The 27,886-nt window shown below is 44.9% G+C and overlaps 1 protein-coding gene across 1 annotated transcript in view; it reads right to left on the reverse strand.

Annotated features, from left to right (window-relative positions):
* The window catches only part of LOC138647683 (musculoskeletal embryonic nuclear protein 1-like), a 105,980-nt gene that overhangs the window by 29,885 nt on the left and 48,209 nt on the right, over positions 1 to 27,886 (reverse strand). The window contains exon 9 of the mRNA XM_069736877.1: positions 23,711 to 23,722. Coding sequence (XP_069592978.1) covers positions 23,711 to 23,722 — 12 coding nt within the window. The remainder of the gene's footprint in view (positions 1 to 23,710; positions 23,723 to 27,886) is intronic.

Consider the following 27,886-nt stretch of genomic DNA (forward strand, 5'->3'; position numbering starts at 1 on the left):
TAGTGTAATTTGGACTGACACCTCTTCCACTACAGTCAACCCAGCAGATGGAGAACCAACCAGAAGTGTGCACATTTCCAAAAATTAGCCGCAGACACCAACAAAGTGGCATCAATTTCACATGAGTAGAATAGTATAATGGGGAGAGAAATCTCTTCCACTAAAGCTAAGCCAGCAGATGGAGAGACCCAATGAGGACTCTCCACATTTCCAAAAATTAGTGGCAGACACCACCAAAGTGGTATCAATTTCGCTAAAGTAGAAATAGTATAATGGGAAGCGACAGCTCTTCCACTAGAGCTAACCCAGCAGATGTAGAGTCTTCAAATTTAAAATAATTAGGTGCAGACACCATCAAAGTGGCATCAATTTCACCAGAGTAGAAAAAGTATAATCGGGAGCGACATATCTTCCACTACAGCCAGCCCAGTAGATGTAGACTCAACCAGTAGTGTTCACATTTCCAACAATTAGTTTCAGACACCAACAAAGTGGCATCAATTTCACAAGAGTAGAAATAGTATAACAGGGACTGACACGTCTTCCACTACAGACAACCCAGCAGATAGACATCCAACCAGGAGTGTTCACATTTCCACAAATTCAAATTAGTGTTAACATTGCAGCAGTAGCAGCAGGCACAGAAGCCCCACTAAAGATATCACAGACTGCGATAATGCAAGATCAAAGCAGCACACTAAAAACTACAACATCACCTAGTTTGTACAGTCTGCGATTGGGGTGCAAAAGTCCTTGGTGATCCATAACTTGTTCATGTTGATGAAAGTTAGGCGGTCTACACTTTCAGGGGCCAGCCGGCTGCGCTTATCCATCAGGGGACCACCAGCAGCGCTAAAGACACATTCTGAGAGAACACTGGCTGCCGGGTATGATAAAACCTCCAAGGCGTGATAGGCAAACTGAGGCCACTCATCTATTTTTGAATATCAAAATGTAAAACGATCCAAACCCTCACTGATGGTATTGATATTGAGTTCTAGATACTCCTGCACCATCCTCTCCAGCCATTCACCACGTGTAAGACTTGGACTCTGTTGTGCTGGTGCATGAGCTGGTCTAAAAAATGTGTAATGTGTAATTCCACCGTTTCAGCACATCGTATATCAACCTGTTAACTGGCACGGACAAAGACCTCTGTATCGATGCAAGTCGATGACCTGAGGGGTGCAAATAGTTGAAGTGAGCAGCAGCTCACCCAGGCCGGGATAGTGGTGGAGAAATCGCTGCACCAGCAGGTTGAGAATGTGAGCCCTGCAAGGCACGTGTTTCAGCTTGCCTCAGCGTAGGGCCGCCACCAGGTTCGCACCATTATCAGACACAGCCTTCCCTGGATCCAGGTTCATCGGTGACAGCCATTGCTCAAACTCAACCTGGAGAGCTGTCCACAATTCTTCAGCTGTATTATTATTATTTAGTTATATAGCACCATTAATTCCATGGTGCTGTACATGAGAGCTGTATGACTGCGATCTCCAAGACATACCAGTTTTAATACTGCCTGATTGCGGTGAGCCCTGGCTGTGCAGTGCGGAGGTGGTGGGGATTTGCTCTGCACTGTTGGAACGCATGTCTCATTAAGGCAGAGGTTGAGGGTGCAGGTGGAGGCCCTAGAAGAGGTAGAGGAGGTGGCAGAAGCAGTGGAGGAAGTGTGAAATACAGAGGATTGACCTGCAAACCTTGGGAATTCCAAGACTTGTGCACAGCCCCTTTCCCGCCTTCCCCTACAGCCACCAGAGTCCCAAAGTGCCCAGTCAACGACATGTAACCCCTTTGGCCAAGCTTACTCGTCCAAGTGTCTGTGGTGAAATACACCCTGTCAGACATAGATTTAGTCAAGGAACGGGTGGTCTGTGACATGCTGGTGTAGTGCAGACAGCTTTCTTAGAGAAGTAATGGCGACAGAGCAACTGGTTTTCCACTCCCACTATGGGCCAGTCCCAAGCTTTAACTATGTCTGTCCCTACAGTATGTACAGTGCCTACAAGTAGTATTCAACCCCCTGCAGATTTAGCAGGTTTACACATTTGGAATTAACTTGGCATTGTGACATTTGGACTGTAGATCAGCCTGGAAGTGTGAAATGCACTGCATCAAAAAAGAATGTTATTTCTTTGTTTATTTTTTTTTTTAAATTGTGAAAAGTCTTTTCAGAGGGTCATTTATTATTCAACCCCTCAACCCACCAGAATTCTGTTTGGTTCCCCTAAAGTATTAAGAAGTAGTTCAGGCACAAAGAACAATGAGCTTCACATGTTTGGATTAATTATCTCTTTTTCCAGCCTTTTCTGACTATTTAAGACCCTCCCCAAACTTGTGAACAGCACTCATACATGGTCAACATGGGAAAGACAAAGGAGCATTCCAAGGCCATCAGAGACAAGATCGTGGAGGGTCACAAGGCTGGCAAGGGGTACAAAACCCTTTCCAAGGAGTTGGGCCTACCTGTCTCCACTGTTGGGAGCATCATCCGGAAGTGGAAGGCTTATGGAACTACTGTTAGCCTTCCACGGCCTGAACAGCCTTTGAAAGTTTCCTCCCGTGCCGAGGCCAGGCTTGTCCGAAGAGTCAAGGCTAACCCAAGGACAACAAGGAAGGAGCTCCGGGAAGATATCATGGCAGTGGGGACATTGGTTTCAGTCAATACCATAAGTAACATACTCCACTGCAATGGTCTCCGTTCCAGACGAGCCCGTAAGGTACCTTTACTTTTAAAGCGTCATGTCAAGGCTCGTCTACAGTTTGCTCATGATCACTTGGAGGACTCTGAGACTGACTGGTTCAAGGTTCTCTGGTCTGATGAGACCAAGATCGAGATCTTTGGTGCCAACCACGCACGTGACGTTTGAAGACTGGATGGCACTGCATACGACCCCAAGAATACCATCCCTACAGTCAAGCATGGTGGTGGCAGCATCATGCTGTGGGGCTGTTTCTCAGCCAAGGGGCCTGGCCATCTGGTCCGCATCCATGGGAAGATGGATAGCACGGCCTACCTGGAGATTTTGGCCAAGAACCTCCGCTCCTCCATCAAGGATCTTAAGATGGGTCGTCATTTCATCTTCCAACAAGACAACGACCCAAAGCACACAGCCAAGAAAACCAAGGCCTGGTTCAAGAGGCAAAAAATCAAGGTGTTGCAGTGGCCTAGTCAGTCTCCTGACCTTAACCCAATTGAAAACTTGTGGAAGGAGCTCAAGATTAAAGTCCACATGAGACACCCAAAGAACCTAGATAACTTGGAGAAGATCTGCATGGAGGAGTGGGCCAAGATAACTCCAGAGACCTGTGCCGGCCTGATCAGGTCTTATAAAAGACGATTATTAGCTGTAATTGCAAACAAAGGTTATTCCACAAAATATTAAACCTAGGGGTTGAATAATAATTGACCCACACTTTTATGTTTAAAATTTATAAAATTTAACTGAGCAACAAAACTTTTTGGTTTGTAAGATTTATGCATCTGTTAATAAATCCTGCTCTTGTTTGAAGTTTGAAGGCTCTAACTTATTTGCATCTTATTAAACCTGCTAAATCTGCAGGGGGTTGAATACTACTTGTAGGCACTGTAGCTGGGCCGATCTCCACCACAAACAGTATTACACTTACATACATTACACATATGATTCCCAGGCTTCGACTGGCCCTCAGGAGAACAGAAAAATCCTCCGGTGGGTCAATGTGCAAGAGTGAGACACCACCCTTTTATATGAGCAGTACTTGGCATAATATACTGTATTTTCTGGCGTATAAGACTACTTTTTAACCCCTGAAAATCTTCTCAAAAGTCGGGTATCGTCTTATACGGCAGGTGCGGAGTAGTCTGCGGTCACCGCATATTGTGGGGGGGAGCGATCCCAATGACGAGGTGAGGGGGCACCTCACCGGGACGGTGTAAATGAAGCAGAGAAGGAGATTATAAGATACAAGGGCGAGCCAGATGAGTGAAAGAGGAGTGTTTTTCTAGGCACAGCACCGCTCTCTCTCTTTTTTGCATAACCCTGGCATCCCAGACGCTGACAGTTAGCTTCACTTACACCTTCCTGGTGAGGAGCTCCCTGTTATAAACTTAGTGCTAACTGCAGTGGAGATCAGTATCATGGGTCAGAAAAGAGGCCGAGAGACAACAGGTTAAGAGTTCAATAATATTTATGATGGTATGCAGGTAAACAGCTATGACACAGCAAGTTAGTAGCAGACAGAGCTGGATAAGCAGTAAGCACGTGTACAGACCGTGGAAGTCCAAGTATGTCAGATCCAGAGACCTGGAGACCAGGCCAGGCCTCCTAGCAGGGAACAGTCCAGCAGCAGAGATCAGTGCAGAGCAGATCCAGGGAAACAAGTCTTATGATGAAGAGATGTAGATCCGGAGACAGATGGGGTATCCCAAAGTAACGAAGAAACCAGCAAGATAGCAGTTCTTCCAGCTTGATCACAAGTCCAGGAACAAGATACTCAAGCAATGAGTAATATACAGAGCTCCCTTATATACACCACAGACAGGAACAAGGAAAGTCTGACAGGAAGCAAGATGGCCCCCGTGAGGCCAGTGACTCCATCTTAGGTAAGGGCAAAAGTAACCGAACTGAGGGCAACAGCAGACAGGAACAGATGTACAGTCCAAATCCTTACATTACTCCCTTCTTAAAAGACGTCCTCTGGACGATCTTAAGTCTGGCTTATTGGGGTATCTGCTGTGAAACAGTCTGATCAGATGGGGAGCATGGATGTTCTCCAGAGGTTCCCAGGAATTTTCTTCAACCGAGTATCCCTGCCATTTCACCAGATACTGAAGACGTCCCCTATGAATCCGTGAATCCAAGATTTTCTCCACGACGAATTCCTCTTGCCCATCAATGAAGACTGGATCAGGAGGAGCAGAGGTGCGTCCGGGAAAAGAATTAGGCACTGCTGGTTTAAGCAGGGAAACATGGAAAACAGGATGAATTTTTAAAGAGTTAGGCAACTTGAGTCGACAGGCTACAGGACTCACAATACCGCTGATCTTATATGGGCCAACATACTTTTGTCCCAGCTTGGAAGTTGGAATTCTGAGTTTTAAGTTTTTTGTTGAGAGCCAGACCATGTCTCCTACCTTGTACGTTGGTGCTGGCTTACGGAATCTGTCTGCTGCCTTCTTGAATCTTTCCTGTGCTGAAACTAAGGTGTTTTTTAGAACGTCCAAATTTTGCTGTAAAGATGCAATGCGGTCAGCAACCGCAGGCACAGACATGTCTATGGGGAGTCGAGGGAGAATACTGGGATGATATCCCTTGTTAGCAAAGAACGGAGATAATTTGGTGGAAGCATTCTGAGAGTTGTTATACGTGAACTCGGCCAACGGCAGTAGACTCACCCAATCGTCTTGTAGATGACACACGTAGCAACGCAGATACTGCTCCAAGGTTTGATTGGTTCGCTCTGTTTGGCCGTTAGACTGTGGATGAAAAGCAGATGATAATTTTACTTTGATGTCCAGAGCAGCACAGAAGCTTTGCCAGAACCGTGAGGTGAATTGAACTCCACGATCAGATATGACTTCATCCGGAGCTCCGTGTAAACGAAAAACATTTTGCACAAGATCCGCTGTTTGCTTAGCTGTTGGGACACCAGCACAGGGAATAAAATGAGCAGCTTTAGTCAACCGGTCAACTGCTACAAGAATCGTGGTTTTTCCCTGTGACAAAGGCAACTCCACAATAAAATCCATTGAAATAGACCCCCAGGGACGAGATGGAACAGGCAGAGGTTGCAACAGTCCTGTAGGTGAAGAACGAGGGACTTTTGACCTGGCACATACCTCACACGATGACACGTACCGAAGAACATCTTTCCGAAAAGTCGGCCACCAGAAAAAACGAGACAGAAATTCCTGAGTCTTCTGAACTCCCCTATGACCGGCAAACTTCGAGTCATGCATTAATTTCAACACACTCAGTTTTACTGTTTCTGGGATATACAGACGCTGTCCTTGAAACCAAAGTCCATTCTTGAAAGTCAGATTTACCCGAGTGGGTGGTTGACTCAAAAGTGAATCCGCAGCATAAGCCTCCTTAATCTCAGTTAGAAGATCCTGATTATGCAAGACGCTTACAAAGTTTTTCTCAGATAGAATGGTCCTTGAAGACGAAGCCGAAGTTGCTTCATCTGAATGAATCCTGGATAGTGCATCAGCCTTCTTATTACGAGAGCCCGGCCTATAGGAAATGACAAAATCAAATTGATTAAGAAAAAGATTCCATCGAGCCTGTCTAGGTTTCAGACATCTTGCCGACCTCATAAATTCGAGATTCCGATGATCTGTCAGTATAACAATCTGTTGGGATGCTCCTTGTAACAGATGTCTCCATTCCTTAAATGCGGTTATGATGGCTAACAGTTCCTTGTTGCCAACGTCGTAATTCCTTTCTGCGGGTGACAATTTTTGCGAGAGAAAGGCACATGGATGCAAGAGATCTTTCTCACCTGTTCTTTGCGAGAGTATGGCCCCTACAGCACAGTCCGAGGCATCCACTTCCACTATGAAGGCTTTGTCTGGATCAGGGTGGATAAGAATGGGAGCTGTCGTAAATTTAGATTTCAATGTAGAAAATGCTGTTTGAGCTTGGGGAGACCAGACAAATGGCGTCTTCTTCTGGGTTAACTGAGTGATGGGTGCAACGATCGCTGAAAATTTTTTAATAAAGCGTCTGTAAAAATTGGCGAATCCGATGAATCGCTGTACTTCCTTCACTGACTTGGGAGTCGGCCACTCCTGAATGGCTTGTGTCTTGCTTGCGTCCATGCTGAGACCCTGGGGAGAAATAACATATCCCAAGAATTGAATTTCTGTTTTGTGAAACTCACATTTCTCCAGTTTGATGTATAAATGATTCTGCCGTAGACGATCCAAAACTATTTTCACGTGTCGCTGATGGTCCTCGATGTTGCTGGAAAAAATCAAGATGTCATCCAAATAAATCACAACAAAAATATCGAGTATATCCCGGAAAACATCATTCGCCAAGTGCTGGAATGTAGCCGGTGCGTTACGGAGACCGAAAGACATAACGAGGTACTCGAAATGTCCATAACGTGACCGAAAAGCCGTTTTCCACTCATCGCCAGGACGAATCCGTACTAAGTTGTACGCTCCACGAAGATCCAATTTTGTGAAGATTTTGGCGTGTCGCACTCTCTCAAGTAATTCGGGAATTAGTGGGAGTGGATAAGAGTTCCTGATTGTGACTTTGTTGAGCTCCCGGTAGTCAATGCATGGTCGGAGTGAGCCATCTTTTTTTTTGACAAAGAAGATTGGAGCACCTGCTGGGGAGGAAGATGGTCGTATAAACCCCTTAGCTAGGTTTTCATCTATGTACTCCTTGAGAGCTTTTAATTCTGGCCCAGACAATGGATAAATACTCCCGAAGGGAATCGCGGCACCAGGAAATAATTCCACGGGACAGTCATATGGCCGATGTGGCGGTAATTTATCCGCATTTTTTTTGTCACACACATCACTGAAGTCCCGATACTCTACCGGCAATGTCGAGTCGACCGTGACTGCTGTCTTCACTGGAGCCAGCTCTCCGGACAACGCTGATTCATTTGGAAACTGTAATTCCTTCGTTGTCCAATTGATAGTCGGATTTCGCAGCCGCAACCAGGGCAAACCTAAAATAATAGGAAAATTAGGAGAAGAAATCAACAAAAAGGACATAATTTCAGAATGATCCGCGCCCATACGGATCTTTAATGGGACTGTTTCGAGTTTCACAGGCCCAGATATTAGTGGAGACCCGTCCACGGTCTCCATAAACACCGGAGAGTCTCTTTTTCGTGAGCGTATGCCATGTTTTTCAGCAAAGGAGATGTCCATGAGATTGCTGCAAGCTCCAGAGTCTATCATGGTGGAGCAGGTGATCCAGCAGGAACACACCCAAATTTTGATGGAAACGCAGCAGAGCGAATCTCTCCTCGCCGTGGTAGAACTTACGGAAAGTAAGGCTATGTCCACAGGTGATGATGCTAATGATGAATCATCAGGAAAATCAAAGTTATCAGCGGATATTTCCTGTCTGTGCGGAAGAGAACACACTGAAGATACATCCGAAAAGTCAAGTCCAGTTACTGCAGCTGCGGACTTGCGATTTTTCCCAGGGCACTCTGAAATATAGTGACCCGATTTACCGCAGTAAAAACAGATTCTCCTTGAAACGATATTCCTTACGTGCATCGATGGGTTTCCTCCGTACTGCGTCAACCTGCATAGGTTCCAGCTCTGTCTGAGATAAAGTCTTAGTCAGCACCTCCTTGGTGGGGGATGGAAAAGGCATAAAGTTATTACGATTAGCATCAGCCCATTTTTCTTGACGACGTTCGGTGAGACGAATATCAATCCGTATACAATGATGTATAAAGTCAGCCAAGTCAGTAGGTGATTCACCTCGAGCTAGTTCATCTTTGATGGAAGCAGATAAACCTCTCCTGAACACTGCATATTTCGCTGAATCGCACCATGTAGTATCCAGCACCCATTTCCGAAACTCCATTGCGTATTCCACAACAGGACGCTTCCCCTGTCGTAGTGTCAGTAATGCAGTTTCAGCTGTGATACTCCGATTAGGGTCATCAAACATTTGACACATTGCTGCAGTAAAGTCTTTCAGGGAATTCAAGCACACATCATTAGTCTCAATCAGAGGATTAGCCCAGGCTAACGCTTTGTTTGTTAGCAACATAATTATAGTCAACACTTTATCCCGATCAGTTGCAAACTGGGCCGCACGTGCAGAGAAATACAGCTGACATTGATTCAAAAACCCCCGAAATTTCTCTCTTTCACCACCAAACCTGAATGGTGGGAGTTTAGGAAAAGCCGGACCAGGAGCCGGGATTGGAGCAGATACCATGTTTGCAGCTGTAGTCTCCACATTTGAAAGTCGAGATGCTAAGGCCTGAATAGACGTATCGGCCACATTCACATTATGATTAGTTTGCGATTCTAATGTCCCCAGTTTTGTTTTTATAGCCTGCAGCTCACCATGAAGTCCAGAGACAAAAGAGCAAAGTTTTTTCATTCGCACCTCCATAGAATCTGACCCAGAGATCTCCATTTTTTTGGGCTTGAGTATTCTGTTATAAACTTAAGGTACCGTCACACTAGACGATATCGCTAGCGATCCGTGACGTTGCAGCGTCCTCGCTAGCAATATCGTCCAGTGTGACAGGCAGCAACGATCAGGCCCCTGCTGTGCTGTCGCTGGTCGGGGAAGAAAGTCCAGAACTTTATTTGGTCGCTGGACTCCCCGCAGACATCGCTGAATCGGCGTGTGTGACACCGATTCAGCGATGTCTTCACTGGTAACCAGGGTAAACATCGGGTAACTAAGCGCAGGGCCGCGCTTAGTAACCCGATGTTTACCCTGGTTACCAGCGTAAAAAAACAAACAGTACATACTTACATTCAGCTGTCTGTCCCTTGCCGTCTGGTTCCTGCACTGACTGCTGGCCGTAAAGTGAAAGCAGAGCACAGCCACAGCGGTGAGTCACCGCTGTGTGACTCACCGCTGTGCTGTGCTTTCACTTTCACTTTACGGCCAGCAGTCAGTGCAGGAACCAGACGGCAAGGGACAGACAGCTGAATGTAAGTATGTACTGTTTGTTTTTTTACGCTGGTAACCAGGGTAAACATCGGGTTACTAAGCGCGGCCCTGCGCTTAGTTACCCGATGTTTACCCTGGTTACCGGGGACCTCGGGATCGTTGGTCGCTGGAGAGCTGTCTGTGTGACAGCTCTCCAGCGACCAAACAGTGACGCTGCAGCGATCCGGATCGTTGTCGGTATCGCTGCAGCGTCGCTAAGTGTGACGGTACCTTTAGTGCTAAGTGCAGTGGAGATCAGTATCATGGGTCAGAAAAGAGGCCGAGAGACAACAGGTTAAGAGTTCAATAATATTTATGATGGTATGCAAGTAAACAGCTATGACACAGCAGGTTAGTAGCAGACAGAGCTGGATAATCAGTAAGCACGTGTGCAGACCGTGGAAGTCCAAGTATGTCAGATCCAGAGACCTGGAGACCAGGCCAGGCCTCCTAGCAGGGAATAGTCCAGCAGCAGAGACGAGTGCAGAGCAGATCCAGGGAAACAAGTCTTATGATGAAGAGATGTAGATCCGGAGACAGATGGGGTATCCCAAGGTAACGAAGAAACCAGCAAGATAGCAGTTCTTCCAGCTTGATCACAAGTCCAGGAACAAGATACTCAAGCAATGAGTAATATACAGAGCTCCCTTATATACACCACAGACAGGAACAAGGAAAGTCTGACAGGAAGCAAGATGGCCCCCGTGAGGCCAGTGACTCCATCTTAGGTAAGGGCAAAAGTAACCGAACTGAGGGCAACAGCAGACAGGAACAGATGTACAGTGCAAATCCTTACACTCCCTCACCTCGTCATCGGGACCACTCCCCCCCACTATATACGTCGACCGCAAATTGCTCCGCACCCACCCTATAAGACAACCCCCGACTTTTGAGAAGATTTTTGATTTTAACTGGAAAAGTTGGGGGCCATCTTATACGCCCAGTCGTCTTATACGCCGGAAAATACGGTACTTTATTCACTATGTACAAAAGAGGCCTCTTATTCATGTAACAATCTACCCAGTTCATGGTTATATAAATTTGTGATTGAGGATAATATCACATTTGCATGTAGATGTAAAAGTGGGCCCTGGAGTTGGTTACCGGTGGGCCCTTGGCACCCCAATCCTACACTGCGTGTGTCTCTTGTATTCTGCAACTCTGTGTCCCTGTCTTCAGTCTTCTATCAGGTAGTTTGTTGTATAGGACATATACTATTTTAGGGCTCCGTAACACTTTTAATGTACCTTGGGACAGGAGTTGACATTACGATACCACAATGGGTGGAGATATATGCGGTCTGCCTTCAATAAATGGTGCCCCCCTTAATTTCTGGTTCAACTTGTGGAGTATTGAGGGTAGTAATGATCACTCCCATCAGTGTAACTGTGTAAAAAGAAAGTTAATACAAAAAAAAAACTCCCATGACACTTTTATTTATTTATTTATTTTTATTGGAATAGCAATAAGCAACACTGTAATAAAAATATTACCGGCCCTTTAAGAAATTAAACCATGATCACAATGATTCTCAGGTCAGGCCCTATACAGACCACAGAACTAGCTGTGGGCATTGAGGACTGGCTGAGAGCCACTGGACCGAAAGATCCAGAGGAAGGCGAAGAAACCCCCCGGAGAGTTCTGCCTCAGGGGGAAAAAAAATTCCTTCCTGATCCCAATTGTGGCGATCGGATGTTTCCCTGGATCACATCTGTCCTGCTGCATATTGCTGTATATCTGCATTTATTTTAAGCTCAGGATCTGGAAGGGAAAAGATAAATACACCCTGCTCCTAGGAGCTTACAATCTAATATATAATGTACACCCTGTTCCTAGAAGCTTACAATCTAATATACAATATACCGTATTTTGCGGTTTATAAGACGCACCCCAAATTTTGAGAAAAATAGGAAAGAAAAACTTTTTTTTAATAAAATGGTGGTGCTTCTTACAATCCATGCATCTTATTGCTTACCGGGGGTGGTGGCTGCGGTGCAGCGGGGTCCCAGGGTTGCCGCTGGAGGAGGCAAGAATGGAGCATTGCTGCAGGTGACAGGCTGGGATGAGGGGGTATTCAGATGTGAGCCGCTTTAGGTGTTTGGTGGTGCGGGGGCTCCACCGACATTTTGTGAAAGCCCAGATCCCCCACACTTACATGGTTTACTATGCGGTGGACTCCGGGAAAATGGCTGCCGAGGCGGCGCATGCACAAATGGAGATCTTGGCGCTGAGATCTCATCTCCCGAGATCTTGGTGCCGAGATTTCCATCTGTGCCGCCCCCGGCAGCCATTTTCCTGGATTCCACCGCATAGTAAACCATGTAAGCGCAGGGGCTCTGGGCTTCCACAAAATGTTGGTGGAGCCCCCACATCCGAACACCCCCTCATCCCAGCCTGCGGCCTACAGCAACGCTCTTGCCTCCTCCAGCAGCGACCCTGGGACCCTGCTCTACCATAGTCGGTAAGCTTGTGGTATATCCGCATTATAAGACACCCCCCCCCCCCATTTTCCTCCCAAATTTGGGGGAAAAAAGTGTGTCTTATAATCCAAAAAATATGGTACACCCTGCTGCTAGGAGCTAACAATCTAATATAAACCCTGCTCCTAGCGGCTTACAATCTAATATACACCCTGCTCCTAGGGGCTTACAATCTAATATACACCCTGCTCCTAGGAGCTTACAATCTAATATACAATATACACCCTGCTCCTAGGAGCTTACAATCTAATATACAATATACACCCTGCTCCTAGGAGCTTACAATCTAATATACAATATACACCATGCTCCTAGGAGCTTACAATCTAATATACACCCTGCTCCTAGGAGCTTACAATCTAAAATACAAGTTTACAATCTAATTCCATGAATACTTTGCTAATCTAATTAGCAATAGATATTCTGCTGCCAAAGGTGCATTTACACTGCACAATTACTGCGAACAAGAGTTTCTTAGGGTATGTTTCCACGTGGCGTACCGGCTGCACTTTGAACGCAGTGGATCCCCGCTCCGTCCAAAGCGCTGCCGGCTTTTGTGCGCATGGTGATTCTGCGTGTGTTCAGTGACTGAGCGTCTCTGCAAGATAAATAGACATGTTGCTGTCTATAAAGACGTGCCGCATGTGCTTAAACGCAGGTTTGCCACCTGCGTTTTTGCATGCATAGTGGATATGGGATTTCATAAAATCCCATCCACTATGTGGTAACATCTGACTGATGCGGATTGGACTCTGCGGCTGTGCGCAGCATCCAATCCGCAGCAAATACGCTACGTGGAAACATACCCTTAGGGACTTTCATTCATGATAATTGTGCCATCAAAGTAGACTGCTGATCATCCAATGAATGAGCAAAGCGCTTGTTCGTCAGGTGAAATGATCTTTTGTGCCTCACAAAAAGATCATAGTTCTTGGTGGCACATCATCCTGTGTAAATATGACATGTGTTGGCGAGAATATTGCACACTGAATGATTTATTACAGATCATTCATTGAACATCTGAAGTTGAGTGGGAATAAGCCACACATCGGGAAATTTAATGCACCACAAGGCTTCTAAACATATGCAAGGGCGGCGTTAAGGGTGCAAACTTGACACTTGACCATACACAAAGCAACCCCCTGCTTCTGCAGGCATACCGTATTTTTCGGATTATAAAACACACTTTATTCCCTCCAAATTTGGGAAGAAAATGGAGGTTTGCTTAATAATCTGAAGGTGGCTTACCGGGGTGGCGGTTGCTGTGGAGCGGGGTCACAGCCGGCAGTGTAAGGAGTGGGGGCGATGTTGCAGGCTCTGGGCTCTCATAAGATGTCGGCACCAGTGAACGGAGTCTCCTTTTCCTCTGATTTCCCTGCGGTGAGCTTCGGAAAAATCGTTGCCGGAGGTGGTGCATGGTCAGATTGAGATCTCGGGAGACTAGATCTCATCTTCCAAGATGTCATCTCCCAAGATTTTAATCCACGCATGCGCGGCCTCTAGTGGCGATTTTCCAGAAACCCACCATGGTGAAATAAATGGGAAAGGGGACTCCACTCACCGGCACAAACATCTTATGAGAGCCCAGGGCCCACAACATCGCCCCACTCCTGACGCTGCCGACCTCCTGAAGCAGTGGCCCTGCCTCCAGTGACGCCGCCCCCAGCAAGCTACCATTAAACCAGACTAGAAGACGCATCCCCATGTTATTTAAAAATGTTTTTGTTCCTATTTTCCACCCCAAACACTGGGGTGCATCTTATGGTCAGGTTCGTCTTATAGTCCACAAAATACACACATATATATAATAGAGTTGCAGGCTTCGACCATGCTTTGATCAGAGTGGTATCAGTTTCTCTCAGAGGCGGAGAGGGGGAAAAAAAGTTTCTCCATTTTGTCAGTCTATGAAAGATCGAGAGCATATATATAATAAATAAAAGTATATATATATATATATATATATATATATATATATATATAGTATGTATACATAGCATTGTGGAATTAATGGTGCTAAGAATGTAAAATAAATAAAGATATATGTGTTTATGTGTATTTGTGCAATCCTATAAACCTGTGCACAGAGTAGAATACAGGCTAATAGACTTTCTATGGGGCCTGTACATAGATTTGAGCCCTCTCAGGCAGAGCTATGTGTTTCTGCCTGTTGATCAGCATGCCATAGAGCAGCTGTTTGGAGCGATCAGTGGGTTTCTCAGGACCCAGGCGCCCACTGATCGACTCCACATTAGGGCTCGTGCACACGACCAATTTTGTCATGTTAATGTCATCCGTAGTTTTGACGGATAGCATTCGTACCTATGATATTTTTGCTGGCTGTGCAAATATCAGACTTTTTCCTTGGACCCAGTGGTCCACAGAAAAAAAAAAAATCGGAGATGAGTCCGCTTATGATCCCAGTGTCAAATCAAAATCTGCAATGCAAGTCTATGTGCCCGTGAAAATATTGGACTACACTTGGATGACATCTGGGTGCGATCCGATTTTCACAGACTGACATAATGGAGAAGGTGGAGAAACCTGTTTTCACCTCTCCACATCCAAGACAAACTGACGCCACTCTGATCTGAGTTGGATCAGTCGGTAATTCTATTACGCCAGTTGCCGTTTATTCAATTCTGCTGATGATATCTCCTGTGGTTCCAGTTCTGGTCCTCCTGTTGCTATCAAGCTACTACGTTCTCCATTGTTTCTGCTCGGCCTTCCTGCTGCGTCACCGTCATCTGTCCGTGCAGATCATCTGAAGTAGATGAGACATAACACCTATCATTACAAAAAAGAGGATTCAATGGTAGGTCCTATTTACACCAGAGAGAACACGTCACTCAGAGATGTTGCCGCGGTTTCTTAGGGGTAAATGGTGCAGTTCTAAACTTCACCACGAACACCCCACAGCTACACAATGTGTTAATGGGGCCTTAGTGTTAAGTGAGCAGCTACCTACCGGGACTTGTCTTCCTCAAGCTGCTGCTTCAGGGGACACAAGGTGGTTCAGAATAATAACTTTATACATTCTGTACTCAGTGTGATGTCATGTGATATCTATGATGTCATGTGCCCTGAGATGTCATGTCCCCTGTGATGTCATGTGCCCTGTGAGGTCATGTGATATCTATGATGTCATGTCCCCGTGTTGTCATGTGATACCTGTGATGTCATGTGCCCTGTGATGTCATGTCCCCTGCCGTAATAACTGCCGCTGGTGGGCCATGTGTCAAGTTTCCAACATCAAGAGTAGAATTAATAAAACAAACTCACAGGCTGCAAATAACCACCAGCCTCATTTTTAATTGAGTAATGGCGCTCGTCAAAACCTAAAAATTTCCACTCTTTTATTCTAATCCGTATCACCTACTGCTCTATGAACTAAAGGGAACCACAGGACGCCATACTGCCATTCCTGATCACGATAAACCGCCAGTTCCCGGTCACCCCTGATCCAACAGGACCAAGGGAGCCGATAATGAAGAACTGTAGCAGTCTGCAGTCAAATTTATATTATGATAACGTTTTTACAATATTAATGGCAAAGCTTCCCAAAAATGGAACCAAGTGGAGATGTCTCACCTGGCCCACTCCTCTCTATATGCTTTTATTAGAGCACATGGGTGTCACAGAGGGCAAAACCAGCTGATTACTGAGGGTCTCCAAGACCAGTGACACATGATCAGTTGATCGCCAGCAAGTCCTCACTTAGGGAAGGGGTTGTCCAGATTGGTAATCCCGGTTATGTCAGGCTCACACTGGCTTAATAAAGAACCATAATTTTCATATTTTCCTTGGAATCTAGTCAATAACATTTTTTTTAATCACAGTATCATTCTAACAATCGGAGGACACATGATACAGAGGGTTTTTGCTAAGATTTTCAGGTGAATGATGCCATTCTGAATCCCACTACTAACCCCCCACCGATACAATTTGTGAGTGAGGTCGTAAGTGAAGAGTTCCCTACCTGGACTTGTTTCCTTCAAGCTTTCAGGTTCTAATGAAACAAGATGGCTCAGGGGTCGTACTTTGCACATTCAATGCCAATTGTGATGTCATATGATGTCTGCGATGTTTATGTGCTTTGTGATGTCATCTAATCTGCCTGTTTTTATATAGATAGATAGAAGCAGGTAGACGATGTTAGGAGTAATAACAATAAGGGAAGTACTGTACTTTACAACACTTTACTAAACTAAATACAATATCTTATTCAGCGTTCTATCTATATATATAATTGCCTAAGGGTTTTTCCGTCTGTCTTTCTTTCTGTCTGTCTTGGAAATCCCGCGTCTCTGATTGGTCGAGGCGATCAGCGACGGGCACAGCGACGATGATGTCATAAAGGACGTAGACATCCCGCATCTGATTGGTCGAGGCCGCCAGGCCTCGACCAATCAGCAACGGGCACAGCGACGATGATGTCATAAAGGACGTAGAAATCCCATGTTTCTGATTCAGCGACGGGCACAGTATCGACGTAGATGTCATAATGGTTGCCATGACGACGATGATGTCATAAAGGTTGCCTCGACCAATCAGCGACGGGCACAATCTGCCGCGAATTCTGGAATCATCATTGTCCATATACTACGGGGACATGCATATCCTAGAATACCCGATGCGTTAGAATCGGGCCACAATCTAGTTTGTATATATTACCCTTATGGTTCAAAAGTCAAACAAATATTTATGCCTTCCTGTCTTAGCTCAATGGGCGAGACTCTCAACACTAGACCTGTCGCTGTCGCATTCTCTACAAGCGGTTTTGATTGTTACACTGGCAGTAACGCAGGTCACCAGTATTTGCCGCTAGACCACAAGTCCTTCATAAGTGAGACACCTAGTACCCTGCATGTGCTCACCACACTATCCACCCTCGTTCTCTTCCATAGCGTGGCCACAGCCCACACCCTGTAAGATATGTCTAAGCTGGAAGTAATGGCCCAGAGGAATGGTCCTCCTCTACAGCCGGTGAACACGGTGACTTTAGCAGCCACACCCATCGTGTAGCACAATCACAACACAAGAATCGCAACCGCGAGGGTGCGGAGACAAACCAGCGATGCCAAATATGTTTTTTTTCATTAATTTAATTTTAGTTTGAGAAAGGAAGGATGATAAGTATTTTATATACACAGTTGTGCTCAAAAGTTTACATACCCCGGCAGAATTTTTGCTTTCTTGGCCTTTTTTCAGAGAATATGAATCATAACTCAAACTTTTTCTCCACTCGCGGTTAGTGGTTGGGTGAAGCCATTTATTGTCAAACTACTGTGTTTTCTCTTTTTAACCCTGCTGTTCTGTTGGTCAAAAATGACCGACTTTGAACTTCAATATTCTTTAAAATATTCAAGATGCGGCTCTGAAACCCGTGGCCGACCGACCCATCCTCATTTAAGTCAATCAACCACAAGTTTCAGAACCGCATCTTGAACACCCCAAAAAATACCAAAGTTCAAAATAGGTCTCCCCAGACCAAACAGAACAGCAGGGTTAAATCATAATGGACCATAAGGGATTGAATGTATGCAATATTGTTACTGAAGAAATCTGGAACTTTTTAATGGATAAATAAAAGGTATATTTTACTCAACCGTTGGACTGATCGCTGGAGAAACAAAAAGTTTTTTCTTTACATGTGTAGATGTATCCCAATGCGTTTTCCGTACGAAGTGCAACCACAGGTTGGATGTACTCCCATTTGTTCAAAGCGGTGAGCTGGCTTTGCCAAAAACACTTACGGTATATATATATATATATATATATATATATATATATATATATATGTATATATATATATATACACACACAGTACAGACCAAACGTTTGGACACACCTTCTCATTTAAAGATTTTTTTGTATTTTCATGACTATGAAAATTGTACATTCACACTGAAGGCATCAAAACTATGAATTAACACATGTGGAATTATATACTTAACAAAAATGTGTGAAACAACTGAAAATATGTCTTATATTCTAGGTTCTTCAAAGTAGCCACCTTTTGCTTTGATGACTGCTTTGCACACTCTTGGCATTCTCTTGATGAGCCTCAAGAGGTAGTCACCGGGAATGGTTTTCACTTCACAGGTGTGCTCTGTCAGGTTTAATAAGTGGGATTTCTTGCCTTATAAATGGGGTTGGGACCATCAGTTGTGTTGTGCAGAAGTCTGGTGGATACACAGCTGATAGTCCTACTGAATAGACTGTTAGAATTTGTATTATGGCAAGAAAAAAGCAGCTAAGTAAAGAAAATCGAGTGGCCATCATTACTTTAAGAAATGAAGGTCAGTCAGTCCGAAAAATTGGGAAAACTTTGTAAGTGTCCCCAAGTGCAGTGGCAAAAACCATCAAACGCTACAAAGAAACTGGCTCACATGAGGACCGCCCCAGGAAAGGAAGACCAAGAGTCACCTCTGCTTCTGAGAATAAGTTTATCTGAGTCACCATCCTCAGAAATCGCAAGTTAACAGCAGCTCAGATTAGAATCCAGGTCAATGCCACACACAGTTCTAGCAGCAGATACATCTTTACAACAACTGTTAAGAGGAGACTTTGTGCAGCAGGCCTTCATGGTAAAATAGCTGCTAGGAAACCACTGCTAAGAACAGGCAACAAGCAGAAGAGACTTGTTTGGGCTAAAGAACACAAGGAATGGACATTAGACCAGTGGAAATCTGCGCTTTGGTATGAGGAGTCCAAATTTGAGATCTTTGGTTCCAACCACCGTGTCTTTGTGCGACACAGAAAAGGTGAACGGATGGACTCTACATGCCTGGTTCCCACCGTGAAGCATGGAGGAGGAGGTGTGATGGTGTGGGGGTGCTTTGCTGGTGACACTGTTGGGGGATTTATTCAAAATTGAAGGCATACTGAACCAGCATGGCTACCACAGCATCTTCTTGCAGCGGCATGCTATTGCATCCGGTTTGCGTTTAGATGGAACATAATTTATTTTTGAACAGGACAATGACCCCAAACACACATCCAGGCTGTGTAAGAATTAAAATAAAAATAGTTACATGGAGGACTTCCGGGAGGCGGAGCCTGAAGATGGCCGCATCTTACTTGAGCTCCTGAACTGAAGGGGATATAAATCTAAAATAATCTCTTAAAACCCCCCTAAAGGTCAGGATAAGGACCAGACAAGGGTCAGTGAAAGAAAACCCGGCTCTCTGGTTTCCCCGGATCTCCAAGGCGCAGATAGCGCCGCAAGCACCGAAGCATTCCCCCTCGTGGCTGGAGACCAGCGGCTGGAGAAGAAGCTGCCGTATGTGCGCGAACTGAGCGCTTCACCCGACAGAGCAACTGAGCTTGGCAGACTCAGCAGACTTACCAGACAGCAGCGGGGAGAAGAGGAGAGAGGCAGTGCGGAATCGAGGTGTCCCCGACGCTGGTGTTGAAGGGGAAGAAGGAGACGGCGTGGGGGAGGAGGTGGCTGGGCGCCATCTTGCTGAAAGCGCGCCAGTCACCACATTACCGGCCGCACCAGATCACAGCAGCGGACGAGCACAGGAGAAAAGCCGCCCTGCTGCTGCAGCAGAAGAAGTGAGAGGGGCATCGCTGGAGGAGAACAGCAGCGTCTCTGGCACCAGCTAACTGTGCCAACGGAGGTATTGTAAAAGAAAGTGTGGGAGCAGAGAACGGGCGGGAGCCATTGCTCAGATAAAGGCACCGGGCTTTAGTGGTGATTATTGAGCCCCACAGACACTGTTCATTATTAAGCAGGACTATTGTTTACTATCAGGAGGGCACTGTGACTCCTCCTGGCACAGAAACTGTGGAACGCTGGGGAAGGGCTCACACAGAGAGGAACTTGGCAGCAGGGCTGCAGCAGCTCATTAGACTTTTCAATTTATTATAAAATGTAATAAGCACAATTAGCGATATCACTGACAACTTCCCTTAATTCTCAGGCACCTACTTCACCATGGATAAATTTGTGGGTAAAAATATTAAACCTGGCAGAGGCTCCACACGTAGCCAGGCAGGCACATCTCCTACGTCACAGAACGTTGAAGTTGAGGCTCAGAACCCGCAGTCCATTGCAAATGCTATTATTGAACGGTTGATGCCTGAGATTGATAACAGACTAGCAGCTTTTCAAACCTCATTGGACACAATTGTCTCACAAGTCAATTCTCAGGGAGCGCGAATAGCGGAAGCGGAACAAAGAATTTCGGATCTGGAGGACTCTGCTAAAGCCCTCAAGGACAAACTAGATAGTAAGGATAAGGACATCTCAGACCTTGTGGACAAGGTGGATGATCTTGAAAACAGATCCCGGCGCAACAACTTGAGGCTCATAGGCCTTCCAAAATCTGTTCCCCCTCGGAATTGGTCAAAATAACATCAATATGGCTGCCAAAATCCCTGGGAGTTTTACCATCGTCAGGTGCCATAGCCAGTGAGAGAGCACACAGGCTAGGACCTCCGAGGGGAGGAGGCAGTGACAGACCCAGACCAGTCATCTTTAAAGTATTGGATTTTCAGGATAAAATCCGCATCTTAGCAGCATTTAGGAAACAACGTTCCCTGTTATATGAGAATCACAAACTACTCTTGTTCCAGGACTACTCGGCCGCCTTGGCTGCCAGACGCAAAACCTTCAACCCCGCATGCAAGCTCTTAGTGGATAAGAATATCCGGTTTGGCTTGCAGTATCCTTCAACTTTACGCTTTGACTATGGGGGAAAAAATTGGTCCTTCAGTGACCCAGAGAAGGCTTTGAAATTTTTACAAGAGGAGTCTCGGGCACTTGCTAGCCCTGACAAAACCTGACGAGTAGAGCTGTTATAATTTGTCATTTTTAAGTGATGTCGCGTTTATGTTAATACCCTTTGGTCTTTAATAGGCATGTTATGGTTTCATGTAGTGCTCACTCTGTGGATGGGCACCTTGGTTACTGTTAAAAAGTTTGAATGGTGGGGGTTTATGGGAGGGGGGAGGGATCTCTGCATGCGCAAACATATTGTTCAGGTTCTGGGAGATCTTACACTCACTCGCTGGGATGGGTGGGGGTCTCACATTCAGTATTTATACATAAGTCATAGAGCTGTTCGCAAAGGTATAGGATAATGGCGGATCAATCTGGCAAAGAGGATGCCGCAATCCGCACTTTACAATGGTGCTCATGGAATGTGAACGGGTTAAACACCCCAATTAAGAGGAAAAAGGTTTTAAATTTTTTACAAAAACAAAATTTCCACATCATTTTCCTACAGGAAACACACTGGATCAAAAATAATCACCCCTCTTTACTCAGTAGGAAGTATACGCTTTGTGCTGAGGCTTCATTTTCCAAAAAGCAGCGAGGTGTAGCCATTTTAATACATAATGATCTTAAATACGAGATAACAGATACACTGGAGGACCCACAAGGCAGATTTCTTTTGGTCAGAATCATAATTGAGGGTATGCACTTTAGCCTGGTTAACATCTATGCCCCTAATACACCTGAAGCACAATTCCAGACTAGATTGTTGGAGAGCTTGGCGGGGTGGAAGACATCTCGGATAGTTGTGGGCGGAGACTTTTACGAGGTAGCAGACGTGACCATTGATAGATCCGGTTCGGGGGTCACTCACGGACAAGGACGAGGGAATGGCATCCAATCACTCTTAGACCACCTGGATCTGGTTGACGTGTGGAGAATACAGCACCCCCTGGATAGGGATTACTCCCACTACTCTCACGTACACGATTCCCATGCTAGGATTGATTGTTGGTTGGTGCACTCGTCATTAATTCCCCTAATTACAGTCAAACATACAAAATATCCATATATCGGATCATGCCCCAGTAACATTCAATTCTAATCTAACGACCCCAATACATCAGGAGAGGAGGTGGCGTTTTCCTTCGTACCTCTATCAGTCGGACGATTTTAAAAAATATCTGCAGATGTCATGGGAGGTCTATAAGGATGACAACCGTGCTCATTGTGAAGACGCTCATTTGTTTTGGATGGCATCTAAGGCCGTACTGAGGGGCCAGATTATTTCATATGTTAGTCACAAAAAAAAGAAATGATGAAACGTTTGGTGGACACACAAAAATCATTAACCCAAGCATACAAGGACTTCAAACTAAACAACACACCAACAACAAAAGAAAAATTCTTAAGGGCTAGGGAGGAGGCGGACGCATTGGCACACGAGAAGGCCATGTTCAACTTAGACTACCAAAAACATAAATATTTTAAATGGGGCAATAAACCGGGGAGGGTGTTGGCGTCCCTTACACGTCCTTATAGGAAAGCGACGAAAATACATAAAATCAAACGACGTGATGGTCATATCTTGGCAAATAATGAGGATATAGTAGACGAATTCAGAGCATTTTTTAGCGAGTTATACAGCTCAGAATCGGAAGGGGAAGAGGCGAATGGGGAATTTCTTAGAGAGCACCTAGCACCGACACTTACAGATGAAGAAAGGGAGGCCATCAATTCTCCTATAACGCCCTTGGAAATTTTACAAGTTATAACTAAACTGAAATTATCTAAAGCACCAGGTCCAGATGGGTTTAGCAACGAACACTATAAAATCTTGGGAACCAGTTTGACCACACACCTGTGTGAGTTATATAATAGCATAGTTAGGTTTGGCCACCTTCCTGATCGGTTCAATGAGGCGGTTGTCATTATTCTTCCAAAACCAGGCAAAGATCACTCGCAGGTTGAAGGATATAGACCAATTTCGTTACTTAACTCAGATTTCAAAATATTCACAAAAATTTGGGCTGACATATTGCAAAGAATTATCCCTAGTCTGATCTCACCGCAGCAAACTGGGTTTGTACATGGGAAATCCATCACATATAACATTAGAACAGCCCTGGGAGCCATATCCTACTGTAGAGTGAAACGACACACGAAATCTATCGTGGTTAGCCTGGATGCCGACAAGGCTTTCGACAGGGTGGAGTGGGGCTACCTGTTTGATCTGTTATCATTTAGAGGATTTGGCTCATGGTTCTGTGAGGCAGTTAAATCTATTTATAAAAACCCGTTATCTAGGATGTCAGTAAATAACACATTATCTAAGCCTTTTGAAATCCAGCGAGGGACACGCCAGGGTTGCCCTTTGTCTCCCCTTTTGTTTAATTTGGCATTAGACCCACTCTTGAGGACATTGCAGAGTGAGCGGACATTTGAGGGGGTGAGAGTGGGAACTACATCCTTGAAGATCTCAGCTTTCGCTGATGACATCCTTTTATTTATTGCCAACCCAACTCAGGCAATTCCGGCTATCATGAACATCTTGGAGAAATTTGGTAAATGTTCTGGTTTTAAGGTTAATTATAGTAAGTCTGAGGCTCTGGCGGTTTTCAGATCTGGGAGGTCGAACGATCCCTTGTTTCCATTTCACTGGAGCCAGGAATCTATTAAATATCTGGGGATAAGATTGCCTGCAGACCCCTCCATCTTATACAAAGTAAATTATAAACCTTTGATTTCCTCCATAGTTAGTCTTCTCCAATCATGGAAACATTTCACATTGTCATTCTCAGGTAGATGTCATCTAATTAAGATGATAGTATTCCCTAAGTTGTTATATGCCTTTCAGACGTTACCAATGCTCCTGACTAGGGCAGACCTTGGGATATTAAACTCAAATTTTCGTAAATTCATATGGGGGGTGGGAGGCAGAACGCGTATAGGTCTCTTTAAATTACAGGCGACAAGGGCAGAAGGTGGTATAAATTTTCCTGATCTGGGTAGATACAATTTAGCAGCTAATCTTAGATATGCCATTGACTGGATAAGGGGGGACTCTCATTACGCCAACGTTGACCTAGAACAGCAATTTTACCCACACATCTCATTGTCGGCATTGCTACATTTGAGAGGGGAGAGTCTCCCAGGGGAGATACAGGACCATCCAACTATATGGCAAACAGTACGGACCTGGAGACGTTGTAGAAAAATCTGTAAACTAAGGGCAGATTTGTCCCCATATCAGCCATTTTTGGATAATCCAGGGTTCTCAAGGGGATCCACACCATCTTTCTATAGGTGTCTTGCTTCTCAGCGCTGTAGGCAAGCAATCGATCTATTGGATCTTAACTTTTCGGTATTAACCTTTGAGACGGCATCGCAACGTTTCCCACTATTTAGAAACAACCCTTTCCTTTTCCTTCAGGCGCGTAGCTTAGCACAGAAGTGTCAGCCGAGTGGAGGGGTGGGGGAGGGGAGGACAAACCTGGATGGATTTATTAGATACGCAAGAACACAACCGGCATCCATAAGTAACATCTACTCGGTAATACGCAAAAAATGGACATGGGAGGGGAAAACATCGGGAGTGGCCAGATGGTTAAGGGACTTCCCAGGTCTCAAGATGGAGGATCTTCTTGACGCTACATTAGCGCAAAGAAAAGTACTATCATATAGCAGCTACACTGATATGGCTCTACTAATATTACATAGAGCCTACATCACACCCCATCTGCAATCTAGGATGTCTTCAGTCTCGGTCTTCTTGTGTTCTAAATGTAAATCCCGCAACACGGATATCTATCACCATCTGTGGAGCTGCCCGAAAATACAGGAGTTGTGGGGTGGTGTCCATAATGAGCTACAAAAGTTATGTGGAGTCAGTTTTGCGCTTACCCCTCAATGGGCTATTTTTAACATTCTTGATGAGGCACAAAACAAACTATCTAAATATATCAAAGCTACGCTAGTGATATGGGCCTCGGCGACCAGGAAGAGTATACTCCATCAATGGTTAAACCCGGCGGCTCCATCGCTCTCTCTTGTTCGTACAAAAATCCAATTCATATTTAAAATGGAATGGATGGATGCTTTGTCTAACAAAGAGAAAATGGCAGGCAGATTTTTGTCTACATGGTCTACTCTCATCCCGTCTCTACCTTCGGAGACTAGGGAAAAGCTGAAAGCGCAGTTTGAAAACACACAATGGTACTTGTTACAGAGGATAGGCGGCAGCTCACCAGTTCAGTGACTTGCCTTGATGGTTATGCGCATGCAGAGATTGGGGTTCTTGGGAGGGGGAGGGTTGGGTTTATGTATGCTAAATCATATTGTCATTACCAACTATACGATGATTACATTGAAAAATTTAATAAACAGATTTAAAAAAAAAAATAGTTACATACTCACCTTCCGGAGCCTCCCGATCGAAGCGGCCGGTTACCGATGGTCCTTGCACGCTCCGGTCTGAAGAGTGCAGACCGCTACATCATCATCTCGTGAGATCGCAGCATGGATCGGTTACCAGAGCGTCGCGAGCAGGAAAGGCCTGTTGTGGATCCGAGGGGCCTATGGACGGTGAGTATATAACGATTTTTTATTTTTTTAATTATTTTTAACATTAGATCTTTTTACTATTCATGCTGCATAGGCCGCATGAATAGTAAAAAGCTGGTCACACAGGGTTAATAGCAGCGTTAATGGAGTGCATTACACCGCAGTCAACGCTGCCATTAACCCTGTGTGAGCAGTGACCGGAGGGGAGTATGGAGCGGGCACTGACTGCGGGGAGGAAGGAGCGGCCATTTTCTTCCGGACTGTGCCCATCGCTGATTGGTCATGGCCGTTTTGCTGCGACCAATCAGCAACTTGGATTTCCATGACAGACAGAGGCTGTGACCGATGAATATCTGTGACAGACGGAAGTGACCCTTAGACAATTATATAGTAGATGTGGCTATGCTATATATTACGTGGCTGTGCAATATACTACGTGGGCTGTTATATACTGCATGGGCTGTGTTATATACTATGTCTCTGTGCTATATACTACATGGCTGTGGTATATATAACGTGGCTGGGCAATATACTACGTGGCCTGTGTTATATAATGCATGGGCTGTTATATACTACGTCTCGGTGCTATATACTACGTGGCTGTGCAATATATTACTTGGCTGTGCAATATATTACGTAGCTGGGCAATATATTATGTGGCTGGGCAATATACTACGTGGGCTGTTATATACTACATGGGGCTGTATGCTACTTGGCTACTACGTGGGCTGTGTTATACTCTACATGGGCTGTGCAATATGCTACATGGGCTGTATTATATGCTACTTGGCTGTGCTATATTTCTCTGCTGTATCTGTGCATCATGAATCATGGTATGTGTTAAAGAGGGGGGCCCACTTAGGCTCTTTTGCCCGGGGCCCTCAAAAACCTGGAGCAGGCTCTGGCTTCACTGATTGTTCGCGGCCGGGTGTGACCAATCAGCGACAGGTGCAGTCCGGCCGCGAATTGGCGCAGAATTTGAACCACGCTTCGCTAATTGGTCGCACCCGGCCGGCCGAATCCTGTGTATAAATTGCATTATTCTGAAAACTTCATTTTTTTTGCATCTTTACTAATTTTTACCTATCCTTTTGCTTGTCATATGTTCAGTCTTTTCAAACATTTTTCTTGCAGATCAGGTTGTAAAATCACTTGATGGGAGATTGTATATCAACTGTCCAATCAAAAGACTACAATAATAAAAATATTCAGGAAACAAACTGAGCAAAAACGCTTTAAAAAAAATGAATAATGGCTTAAGGAAACTAAAAAACTTCTTAAATTAATCCCTATAGGAGGAGCATTTCCTTAAAGGGGATGTCCATTCCATAATAAGTCTGCAGTCACTGTGCATGCACTGTTTTGTGCACCGGTTTTGGACCTGGGACTGGCAGGTTATACATATTCCCACCAGTGGTGATTGAAGACTTATCGGTCTTTAACCAGATAACCTCTTTAAGCCGTTTGCGCTAGAAAACTTGTCGTTTTTGACCCCACTCAAAATGTTAAACTGTGGGAATACACCCTAAGACCGGGGTCACACTCAGCGTAGGGAAATACGGTCCGTATTTTACATGCGTAATACGCAGAAATGATCCCAAAACAGTTATCCATGTCATCCGTAGGCAGAGTGTGGCAGCGTATTTTACGCATGTCATCCTCCGTATGTAATCCGTGATGCGTTTTAACGCAAACTCACAAATTGGACATGTTAACGGTTTTGAGGCCTGAAAATAATTTAAATCATCAGCCTAATCCTATTTAAGGCCTCAACAACAGATGAAACCCTCCCATATGGCCATTTTGTTGCTGTGCTTGGGTAGATGTTGTGGTGTTACTTGGGCAACATGTGTGACCTCCTGCAATTCACACCAACTCAGCGGGTGTTATTTAATTGGGTCTTGTCACGCCGTCGCTTTGGCCAGCCATACCCTGTGATAGTTGATCCGCGAAGGAGAAGAAGAATGTGGGTGCATCCACTTTTTCAGCAACACTCCACTAAAGGGCATTTTCACAGGCTCTATTCAGCTCTGCGGACACATCCGGGAAAATTCTTCAACTAATGTCGGATGACAATATCCACCTTTGATATGTTGTTGGAGATCGTACGTCCAGGAATCACGTATCAGGATACCAGGATGCGGAAATGCATATCTGCAGAGGAGCGTCTTCTCCTTACCTTATGTAATCACCATCCTCACATACTGTATGTTGATGATATTTTTAATTATAAAAACCTAGCATATTGTTTTAATTAGATTCCTAAATGTTTTATCAATCCTATACAAATATGTAGTAGATGTTAAAGGTTGTTATCCAGTGTAAATTTATGAAGGTACACTGTTCTCCTGCCTTTTTTTCCCCTCATATTACTTTGGTTTACTATGGTTTTGTCTAAGCACTGTAACGTGTGTGTGTGTGTGTATGTGTGTATGTGTGTGTGTGTATATATATATATATATATATATATATATATA

This window comes from Ranitomeya imitator, chromosome 8 (genome assembly GCF_032444005.1).
Source record: "Ranitomeya imitator isolate aRanImi1 chromosome 8, aRanImi1.pri, whole genome shotgun sequence".
Classification (NCBI taxonomy): Eukaryota; Metazoa; Chordata; class Amphibia; order Anura; family Dendrobatidae; genus Ranitomeya; species Ranitomeya imitator.